Source organism: Brachionichthys hirsutus, chromosome 23 (assembly GCF_040956055.1).
Source record: "Brachionichthys hirsutus isolate HB-005 chromosome 23, CSIRO-AGI_Bhir_v1, whole genome shotgun sequence".
NCBI lineage: Eukaryota > Metazoa > Chordata > Actinopteri > Lophiiformes > Brachionichthyidae > Brachionichthys > Brachionichthys hirsutus.
In genome coordinates this window covers 3,663,644-3,675,784 of record NC_090919.1, presented here as the reverse complement: position 1 = coordinate 3,675,784, position 12,141 = coordinate 3,663,644, and the positions used below count along the sequence as shown (strand labels likewise).

The 12,141-nt window shown below is 45.5% G+C and overlaps 1 protein-coding gene across 1 annotated transcript in view; it reads right to left on the bottom strand.

The window, feature by feature from the left end:
- Positions 1 to 12,141, bottom strand: part of nhsl2 (NHS-like 2) — a 52,671-nt gene that overhangs the window by 15,914 nt on the left and 24,616 nt on the right. The window contains exon 2 of the mRNA XM_068755990.1: positions 3,522 to 3,734. Coding sequence (XP_068612091.1) covers positions 3,522 to 3,734 — 213 coding nt within the window. The remainder of the gene's footprint in view (positions 1 to 3,521; positions 3,735 to 12,141) is intronic.

Sequence of the window (12,141 nt, the reverse complement as noted above, 5' to 3'; positions counted from 1 at the left end):
TTTACCATCTGCTCATTATCATCACGGCCATTATTGGTCATCGGGTGAATATGTTGCGTGTCGAGGAGGTGGTGAAGTGAAAAAGGGTTGCAGTCAGAAAACTACAGTGACCGCAAAATAGCCAGTGTGGTACTTGTACACCAGTTTGTACTTGTGAATATGGCCTAATGGACGACTGCCCAAACTTCACACGCAGAGTTCACTGCAAATATGAATCATAAAAATGTAGCTGTTGAGATTGACGGTGCTGTGTAAATAAATTATGCAATATAAAGCTGCTGGGATTCTTACAGAGTTAAACCGGTAAACCTGCGGAGGTGTGAAAATCTGTAAATATAAATATGCAGCAAAGCTATCTGCCTTCAGTGGGACACAATATTGAGCTTAATATTATATTATGGAACAGCTCTATGAATAAAGGAAACCAAAACCTATTTAGTTGGGCTGCAGAGACTCTTGTTGTCCTCTTGAGTCGTGAGCCGATTTAACCTGCTGAGTGACAGTAAAACACAGGAAATGAACCAATCAATCCATTCACAGCAATATCACCTCTTATGTTGAGAACAGTCCTGAACATTTAACACTGGATAGTAGAGGGACGATCATTTATAAACCTACACTCAAGTTTTTCACCTAAATCGTTTTTTTTGGTAAAGCAGAACACAAATGAATGCTGACAACAAACGCTTTCAACCAATCAACGGAAGTCCAAAGGAGCCCCCCCCCCCCCCCCCCAGCACCTGAGGGTTGAAAAACACTGTATGCTAATCCTCGTACGATCTGAGGCTGATGATGACGGGGGGGAACACTGGCCGGATTTCACAGTTGCCCCTCTTAGCAGCAACGGTGAAATAAATCTCCCAGAAATCTCCCGCCGGGGCGGGCAGGCAAATCTCAACAGAAAACGCCCCGGATCAGTCTAACACTGGCGGATGACGGCCATGCTTCATAAATATGGAGGGCAGAGCGTTGAGGAGAAGGAAAAAGTATGAATATTTTACCACGCCGAGGCCACGGGAGACTGGCGGTGAGGATAGCCAGAGAGAGAGAGATAGCGCAGCTGGTTGCTTCGGTGTTATATAACACAAAGCAAAAAAAAAAAAACAGATTGATTTGAACACAACACGAGCGGACACTGGTGTACAAACTGAAACCGGTGACACAGACTCAGACATGGTGTTCACGACGGCAGGAAGCGCACACGCCCACGCGGAGACGAACACACGCACGCAAAGTGACATAAAAGAGGAGCCGCCACAGGAGATGAAGGGACGCAACATGTCCAGCCAGGATCGCATTCATCCATCTTATTTATAGCAAACACAGGACGTCAGCCAGTCGGAGACAATAACGGGCTTCACACACACACACACCGATGCAGAATAGAGCTAGGCACGGCAGCGGGGAGACAGATGCAGGAGGCCATGGACTGTATGAGATAAAGGCTGCACGTAACAGAAGAGAAGAGGAGGTGAAGGCGGAATCAAAACACGACACACCTCCGCTGTCAAGCAAAACGCGGCTTTTGATCCGTGCAAAAGGGGATTTCAATTCAAGGATCATTCGGGGTATGTGATAGCGTAGCATTCACTTTTGCATTCACCCTCACCTCTATACGACGCAATCAGCTTTCTTTTCTTTCAGGGTTCTTCTGCGACTCTTAACCGGCTCGGCTTTATCCGCCCGGCTGCAAGTCATTAACAGGCTGAGAAAGTAGGGCGTGAACACCTTTTCATTCCCCTCCTATCTCCACGATGAATATAGTCGCCACAGGTGAGCTGGACGAGATTGAGTTATTACAACACCAGCCACAACGCATGGGCCAGGCGTGAAGAAAGGCCGTTAATGCCGCGTTTTGTGCTCACTTGATATATTTATGGCTCGGTTTAATTAGTGGGAGATAAAATATGAAGGACATTTGTTTCGTACTGACTCCTCTGAAAGTTTTAGAAAATTTGAAAGTCCTTAATCCACAAAACATCTGTGAAAACATCTAAAATGATGGGGGGGCGGGTGTTGAAATAGAAAATGACTCAGCACGGCTCCAGAAGATCCACAGAGGGTTCTCGGTGTTGTGTGATTCAAGTTCTGGGTGGCGGGTGCGCAGAGATCACACCCACCCACAGATACGGCGCTATTTTATCTTGGAGGATTAGAGTGAAGATTTCACATTAAACAAGACCCATTAGCAGAGAGCATACCCCCCCCCGCAGACCCCACAAAGGCTCAATGAGGAAAAGCAACACGACATAATGAAGATAAAAAAGCATGCGAGTTGTCGAAGTGTCAAACGCGAACAAGGTTTTCAGATCAAGGGATGGCATCAGTCCAAATTGTTGCCGTGGCGAATCAACAAAATAACAATTATAATAAGTTGTGGTTTAGCCAAAGACACATTTTGCATCATTCCAGATACAATTTGTCAAAGAATTCAACATTTACAGGAAATGTATCAAAACCGAACCTCGCCCTTTTCGCAGAAAAAAGTAAACATGAATAATTTAGGAAAATATTTTAGTCCTGCATACAATTGATATTAAAAATATATTTAATGGTGTACAAGTTATGGAATGGACAAAGAGTTGACAGAATGATAGCTGTATCATATGCCCGGATTAAAAATGTTGTAAATAAAGTTGTTTCAAATAAATTTTGACCCTTTGAAACAGCTGAACAAACTTAAGCATTTAATTCCAAAGAAACTTCACATTCCTTTACATAGAGCGAATCTTCATTATTGACTAAATGCCTTTAATTTTACAAATGAAAACTTAGTCAGTAGCTTCATTGAAACTCAGAAAAATGAAAGAAACAAAGTATCTCCATAAAAATCCAACTTGCTATAACACCTTCATTCTCCTCCTTCCACCCCGCCCGCTGAGCTTTAAACTCCGCTGTGATCGCTCAAATGGAAGAGTCGTGCAAAGGGCGAGACGGGATGAGTCACACATAAGCGAAAGAGAGAGAGAGACGCAGGCAAAAACAGGTCCACAATATTACCAGACTCAAAGGCAACCTGATGTTCCCCTGAGAGCTCATTTGCATCAACACACATCCAGGTTGAACACCACAAACGAGAGATTAATATAAGAGGACAACAGGGGACAACAGAGACGTCTTCCAACGTCTTGCTCTAAACGCACGCCCTGAAACGCACGATCCCCGTGCAGCGACAAGGTTTATCGCATCGGCGACATTTGTAGAAACCACAACGCTGCAAGGTGAATCCTTCACACACCATCAGCTGAAGAGCACGATATAAACACGATGGGCGACGACTGAACACGCACGCACACACACACACACACACACACGCAGCATATCTGCAGGCAGGCAGCCGACGCACACACCCTTATCAGCGATGCACAACATCACACATGTAAACACTTTCCCGCCGCCTCCGCTTGTGCCTCCGCGCCTTTCCCAACCCACCCAAAACACAACGCACTCTCACCTTCCGTCCACCCATCCATCCATCCATCCCTGCCCTCTTTTTTTCCCCTCCATCCATCCATCCTTACCTTGCAGCAGGCTCTGGAGGTTGAGCTGCGCCTGCTGATGCAGCTCCTCGACACACTCCGGCCTGCTCCACGAGCCGAACACGTTCACGCTCTGTTGCCATGGAGACTTGAAGTGGACCGCGCCGCCGCCGCCTCCTCCGCTGATGCTGCTGCTGTGGCTGCCGTCGCCGTGGCCGCCGCGCCTGCCGCCCTCCGCCTCGAGACCGCTGGTGGCTGGAGGAGAGAGAGGGAAGCAGAAATGTAGAGAGGACGTGATGGATGGATGGAGAGAGGAAGGAGGCGGAGAGAGAGAAAGAGAGAGGGGAAGTGAAATAAGGAAGGAAAACATGATTATTGGAAGCGTGGTGATGGAAGAAGACATAAAGATAAAGTGAAGGGGGGGAAATGAGAGGTATAAAAGAGAAGGGAAGAAAATGGGGAAAAGGAGGGATAAAGAAGGGGTGGTGAAAGGAGAGAGAGAGAGTAAAAACACGTAAATAAAAATGTATGAATTTGCATAACTAATACCGAGAGATGCAGATTACATAACGCAGTGTGTTGTCAGGAAGAACAAGGGCCGAGCAAGGAAGGAAGGAAGGGGAGAGAGAGAGGGGATAGGAGAAACACGTATTAGAGAGGAAAAAGAGGGAGGGATGGGAGAGGAGGTAGTTAAAAGCTTTGGGGGAGAAACAGACAGAGGGAGCGCTTAATTAGGAGGAGGGGAGGGAGAGAAGGAGGGATTAGGATGGGGGGGGGGGGGGTATGAGAGAAAAAGAGGCATATTGTGGCATTACGGGGAGAAAGAAGAAGGATGACATTCACAGGGAGGAGAAGAGCGGGATGAGGGGGGGGGGGGGGGGGGGGCGTAAAGAAGGAGGCATCTGCCTCCGTCTCTATCAAACATCCAATCAAAGCAAATCCTCCCCAAGTGGCTGCAAATAGGCGTTCAGCTTCAGCCGAGCCAGCGCTGATGAAACACGACCCAACAGGAAGTCACAAAAGAAGCTGAAGCCAGGTCTGAGGTCCTGCTGAACGGCGTGTGCGTGAGAGAGAGAGAGAGAGAGAGAGAGAGAGAGAGAGAGAGATGGGGGGGGGTACCCGAAACTTGTCCTTGATTTGGACAACTTTTTGGAAAAAGAAGAAAGGACTGAAAGTTAAATAAGAAGCCTCCTTTCTCACGCATGAGAGATTTTATTCTCTTGTGCTATCACGTCCCATTCGCTTTGAAGGAGCCCCCCCCAAAGAAAAGGAAATAACACACACACACACACATTACTGTAAGGAATCACAATTTCACCCTCTCGGCTTTCGGCGTCATCTTCCTAAGCTGCTTTCACACAATCGGCCCCCACCAGAGACGCGCGTCTGTTTACGGGCACAGGAGCGCACGTCAGTCAGCATCAGGCGCGCGCACGAGAACAGACAGTCGTACATGATTCAGAGCGCAGAGCAGACGCGCGCTCTCCATGGAGTCCATACACGCTGCTTTACTTTTTACTCTTGTGGCGTTGCGCATATGGGCCTGGACGACTGTCGCCAACAACGCCACTTTAGGACTTGCACCTAAAGATCTCATTTTTTCCCTTTGGTCCCCAGCTCGTTTTAGCGGGTTTCCCCAACCACAGGTCCGCTCACAATGACGACCAGCACGGCATTCAACAAGTCAAAACATTTATTAACACATCCTAAAAACTTCCTCAAAAACGCTCTACGAACAAAACTAACAAAAGAAAAGGAGAGACAAGGCCGTGACAGTCTACGGCCAACCTGCCTTTGAGACGGGGAAAACACAAATGAGGACGCTGGAACGAGGGAGGGGAAGCACCTATATACGCCCCCCCCCCCCCCCCCCAATCAGTGGTAAATGGGCCACAGGTGCTCCCTCCCACACCTGCCTACCTAATTACATCCAATCATCCGGTTACAAAGGTTTAGACAAATGTGGTGGGAGCTACCGTTAAAGCAACAGAGAAATATAAACGCACTCAAACTAAAGTCTGAACAAAACTCACACAGGAAGACATGCAGAATAACTAAACAGTTCCCCACCACCCGCCAGAATAACCCTAATCAATACGGACACACACGTGCAATGCAGGAAGCCAACAACCTAGTAAAAAAAGGATCTATAACGAAATAGACACAACCAAAGAGGCAAGGCAGTGACCCCCATGTCATGGAACCGTGTCAACCGAGTCAGTTCTACCTGCCTTCAAGACGACCACACCCAGCTGGCTCACTCCCGCTGGCGCCCCCTTCAGCCGGACGGTGGAGAGTGAGACCGGGAAGGGGGCAGGGGAAGCGCCCCATCGGTGGCAATGGATTACAGGTGCTTCCACACCTGCCTGCTAATTGCCACCAATCACCCGGTTCCACTCTGTTTTTGGGTAATGTTTCTTTTGCGGGTTTTTTAAATCCGTGTTTACTGCGCTTGTTTACATATATACTTTTTTTCCCCCCGCACAGAGATTTCTTGTGTTTATTCAGATCATCAATCCATTAAAAATTCATCCAGGCTTTCCAAACTGATGCAACATATCAGCACAAACGTCTTAGTCGTGAGAGGTTTGATGGTTTAAGGACTAAATGAAAGAGTTAAAAGTGGATCCATATAATGTGGGAATTTATTTTAACTTTCCTGAACTTTTTATTCCCTTTTTCCAACAGTTGCGGATAAACTACAGATTTTGGTGGACCTTAATAACAGAGCTCAGGGTTGTAATGAGGAAGAATCCTTTCAGTTCTGCAGTGGATCTGGATTTTGGGGGGGTTGTATCACCATGAAGAGTGGATCCTGAAGGCAGCCATTGAACTAATCCTTTGTGGCTATAATAAAACAAAGTGCAAATCATGTTATGATGTTATGAGATATGCAACAACAACAAAAGAGTTGCAAAATCCACCAAGCACAGAGAAATATTCAGTCTCTATAGCCCACTTTGAGAAATGTGAGGTTGAGTGCTTCCTGGGAACATCTTTTCAAAATCCATGGCCTCCGTTTCTCATTGTTTGGAACAGAAAAGGATGCACTCATCGGGCTGCCGGGAGCACAGGAAGAAAAGCACTGCATATAGGTGAAGTGTTAACAAGCTGAAGTCTGGAAGGAAGAACAGTTATGGAACGATGTCAGTCCTCTAACGAGCCAGAAGAGGCTTTATATTTCTTTATTGGATAGTAGTTTAATCTAGTTGAATCCCAAAGTGAAGATAATTTAATGGCCATTAAATGTAAAGCTGTTTAAAACTTGAGTTCAAGAGGTCATTTCTAATTAATTAGTGTGTATAACAGTAATTAAAATGGCATAAATTGCTTATTTAACTTTTCTGTAAATACTGGTAAAACAAGATATTGGGGGGGGAGGGGGGTTACATAATATAATGTTTCTATCAGCTTGAAACTCAAACGTTACAGTTTACCTTACCTCACAGTTGCTAGAGCAAAAGGCATTTGTGATCATGTCAGACTTAAGCAAGCTAAACACGTGACGTTGTGTGGGTGTGTATGTGTATGTGTAATACGTGCTTGAGTCACACACTCCTCGTGCAAAAATGTGGTACAAATTACTGTTAATACATTATCCTGAAAGAGAGAGGGGGGGTGGGGGGGGTCCTACTGTTCCATGTCTCGACCTCCTTTTTCGTCAGCTAAGACATAAGAAGAAGACGAGCCGTCACTTCGTAAGAGAAAGTACGGCGGCCATGATGTGCCAATCATGCAGAGGGTTCAGAGGGAATACTGTGCTGCTTCTAAGGAGGACTGATGCTGTAGAAAATATTTACTACTTATCGTGATAGTTATTTATTTAAATGGCTGTTCGTGCAGGGACTAAACTAAAAACAGCTGAGTAAGGGCTGGATTGACAGATGCTTGAAATGGTTCAAACCAAAGGGCCCGGTGTTTTTCATATCATTAATTGTTTTTACTATGCAATTACGTTTAATTACACGTTTAATTACATTTAATTAATAACACCCCGTTGTTTCCCCGCTATCACCGTGATAATAACCGCAGAGACGCTGGATAACAATGGATCCAGTGGAGGGATCATTTTAAATAAAGTGCTTTTCAAATTCTGGCCCTCTATTCTATATGCAGGTGTTTAAGGACAGGGTTATCATTAGTGCTATTAAACAGGCCCGCCTGCATGACAGTGTTTGGTTCTGTTTTCACAGTGGCTGCTTCTGGGGAAACTGTTGGAGGCCATCACAATTAAATTCTTGATTAAAAGTTGAGCAGCAATGAAGAAAGCAGTGTAAACAGTCTGTACAGAGGATGCAGAGCAAATCCTAAACGAAAGAATTTGGAATCCCACGTCTGATATCTGAGCCTTCACAATAAAATAAAAAGCAAGACGAGGGCTGGTAATTGATACCCCCACTGGTCTGGACATAGGTGTGAACACCCTCTCAGAGGACATCCTATCCACCCTGAGTGGCTTAATTGGAAGATTTAATCGGGAAATGTGTGTTTATGGGTGTGTATGCATGCATGCGTGGCCCCTGCAAGAGGCCTCATTGCAGCTCGGTACTGCCCCCTGCAGGAAAAGTATCAGCAAATTAGGATTTAAAAATCTATTCCTGCTTCTATTTTATTGATTATAAAAATGAAATAATAATAATGTGTGTGTGTGTCTTGTGTTGTGACGCTGCTATTTAAATACAGCCCATTTAGGATTATAATCCAAAACGACCCGGTTACTCTCTGTTACTGAGATTTGACTCAATAAAATTAGACCAAGCATAGTTTTGGACTAATTTTCACAGATTAATGTCTTCAGTTGGCACCGACGGACTCGGGGCTGAGAGCCAAAGGCAAACGGGAGTAGAGAAATATTGAGTGTAACAGTAAGACGCAGCTGCCGTCGGTTATTTAAGGTAATTCGCGGACAATAACAAATGAGAAACTCAGAAGGACGCCTCGAAAAAGTTCTGACATGCAAAGACATGAAAGCAAAATCAGACATTTTCTGATTCCAAAGATTGATTTGTGTGTAAAATATAAAACATTTCTAAATATATATATATATATATATATATCCATCAGCAATGATCAGGTGTTACAGGTGGATTAAGCTATAGGATAACAAGGATTGTAAATAATTAAATGCATCCATCTCCTGACGAAGAGCTTGAGTTTTAAGGCATCTCCTGCAATCAAAGACAATCACACAAATAGAGTCCCTGAATCAATACACACACACACACACACACACACACACACTGAAAGGGTGGATATTGCTCTCCTCTGGGGAGACCAGCTTGTCTGAAGTTATTAGAGCCTGGAAGTAATTTACTTTGACATGAGCCACAACTCATCCTCACCTTCCCTCCTTTACCCTCCTCCCCCTTGTTCCTCCTTTCTTTCTATTCTCTCTCCATCTATCTTCTCCTGTCCCTGGTCTCGATGTCATCACTCATTTATTCTTCCAGGGATTTCCATTGACCTCCTCTTCCTCCTGTCATATCGGCATCATCACACACACACACACACACACACACACACACACACAGGGTGGAGTTGATATTTTCGTTTCTCCGTTTCTGGTCATCTCCTGTTATTTCACTGATTCCACATCAGATTTAACTGATTATTATCTGATCAGCTTGAATGATTGATTGATTGGTTGAATGCAGCTTTGCAGAAAGGCAGAAAGATAATGTCAGTTGAAGGAACAGGAGAGGCGGGCGTAGAGTGTGTGTGCGTGTGCGTGTGTGTGTGTGTGTGTGTGTGTGTGTGTGTGTGTGTGTGCGTGTGTGTGTGTGCATCAGTCAGAGCCTGGATGCGTTCCACCATGTTTGCTACCAGAATAAAGATCACATTTTATGCTAATTACTGGCGCAGAGATTTACGTCACTTTGATAATGATGCTTTATCAGACAAGGAAATAATAACATGACCCACATGCACACGCACATGCACACACACACGCACACACTCCTCGTTATCAAAAATGCCATATGGAGTGAATGTCTGTATATCTGTTATTTTGAGGAGATGTTCTTATTGTGACAGTGTTGCCGTGGAAACAGCCAAATACGCCTGGCATGAGACTGCAGTGCAACTCATGATTCACACACACACACACGTCATGATTACTCATGTGTGGCTGTGTTTTACAAATGTGTGTATCTGTAGTATGTAGCTTGCATATAGATTATACTGTGGTTACTATTAATATGTGTAAACAGCTTATTTCCGGTGCCTTGCATTCCCTAAATATCTATTTTGTACCCATATTTATACAAACAAGCAGAAACAGGGAAACGGCCTCTGATGCAGCATTTAGTCCAGGGGTCCCCAAACCTTTTCCTGTGAGGGCCACATCACTTTTCCCTTCTCTGATGGAGGGCCGGGGTCAGTTTGTACAGGAAAAGTGTGATGATGGCAGGGGTGCCTAAACATTTAGGGGCCGAATGTGGAGGCGGGCTGTAGTTTAGGCTTCATCTCACCATCACAACTACACACAGTGACATGAATCGAGCATCACACACGCAATGCCTCTCACACCCAAACTCAGTCTCTCTCCAGCATTATCACGAAGTGCAGAGGAGAAGAACGACTGGATCAATCAGCTGATCCAATGCAGCTGCAGAGGACCAAACAACAAACCTCAAATTATTGTAAAAAACCTGAGTGCTGCACACCTCGGTTTCGAACCCAGGATCTCCTAGCAGGGAGTCAAGTGCACTACCCACTACACCACCTAGATGCTACCCCAGCAAGCATTAGGATAAATAGACAGTAGCATTGTTGACTTTAGACCAGAGGAACTGGTTGTGAATCCAGTACGACGTCACCTGGTCTGAGACACGCCCACTCCACGTAACACAAAAGGAAAAAGCACAACATAACAACACAACAACACAGAACAACATAACAACACGCTGTGGTCTGAGATATTAACTTATTATTTGACAGGTACGACTTTAGTAATACCTCAAGTTTCCTCACCTATACGGTGGCGTGGTCGGTAGGGTTACCGACTCACAGCCGGAGGAACTGGGTTCGCATCCAACTGTGGGAGTGGGGGTGGAGTAGGGGCGGCAGGGTAGGCCCAGGGCCTTACCTGGGCGGAGTGAACTGGACCACTGGTCCACTCCGCTCCGCTCAGGTGTGCCCTGGACCTACCCTGTTGCCCCTGCTCCATCTCATTCCCGTAGTGGGATTCGATACCAGGGCCATTTTGCCCCCCTCAACAATGCTGCCAACCATGCCACCGTGGAGGTGAGGAAACCTGCCCTGTTATTACAAAGTAATTACTATGTAATAAGTTGATATTACAGAACATCGGAACATTAACTTCTAATAGTTCTAATAGTTCAAGTACACTCCCAGTACCGTATGTGATGGCCGTATGTGACCATCATTAAAAACAAAAGGGAGGCTACTCATGTTGTATGGGAAGGAAAATAGGATTTGAGATCCACACAGAAAGACCCCAGGCTGGGATTTGAACCTTGAGCTGCAATGGGTGACAGTTCAGCTTCCTGAACACAGTCCAGCGGATCAATGTGACTTTACATTTATGTTTGTAACTATGTAATCATGACCCGTTCCATTCACCTCCCACACACGGATGAGACTTCAATTATTGTCCAACATGTGAACATGCAGGTTTTATTAGTTACAATGAAATTAACATAAAATAAATTTATCACAGTCACGAGAGCCGAATCAAATCCTGAAATGCCTCTCCTTGAAATCGAGCTCCTCAATCATGAGGATGTGAGCGGCGTGAGCCCTTAATGATTTATCTGAAGCCTATATATCGACTAATTCAACCTTTTTGGGGGGGTTCATCAGAGGAGGCAGGAGAAACCACCGCAACAGATAGAATGCCACTGAACGCTTGGAATATTTGCATCTCAGTGGAGTTCACCATTCTTGCAAAGGAAGGTTCCTCACATGCAGAACCTCTTTGTTCTAATAGTTTAAGTACACTCGCAGCTCGGTGGCGCAGAGATAGCGCTGCTGCCTCACACCAAGAAGATCACAGAGTATCTTGTTTTTTTGTCGCTTGTTTTTAGCTCTTAGACCCAATTATGAGCTTTATCTTAATTTGTACGCATCTGAAAACTACAAAAATCCCTCCGGATCCCCTCAAAACTCTCCTTCAGCGATAATCTCTCATCATTCGAGTCAAAACGAGGTCAGCATCAGCCTGAATCACGGCTGAGTCATCTATGCTGGGTGAACCGACAGTCTGAAGGTGCAGCGTAGAGCAACAACAACAAATTAGTGAGACGCTAATTCCGAGGCTCCCGGTATGATTACCATAAATAATACTAATTTGGGTTTCAGCGCCGTTACTGCATATTTTACACGCCGGACTTACTTCCTGTAACTCCATCCTACTCCCTACTCCCACTTGCACAAACGCTGATTGTTTATTAGAGTGATTGATAACGCACTGCAGAGATCACCGGGCGGGGCCCCTCCAGGCTGACTCAGCGCCAGCGGAGGTCAGGATGTGTGTGTGTGTGTGACATTACAGAAAGAAGAGGGAGCGTTTGTATCTGTGCGTCCCGCCTCTCGCCTCAGAGGAAAAGGCTGCAGCAAACAGGCAGGAAGTGCTTCAGCAAGGTCATTCAAGGTCAGTAGAGACACCCATTTCCACTCCTGCAGCCCCGCCCAGTTCGCC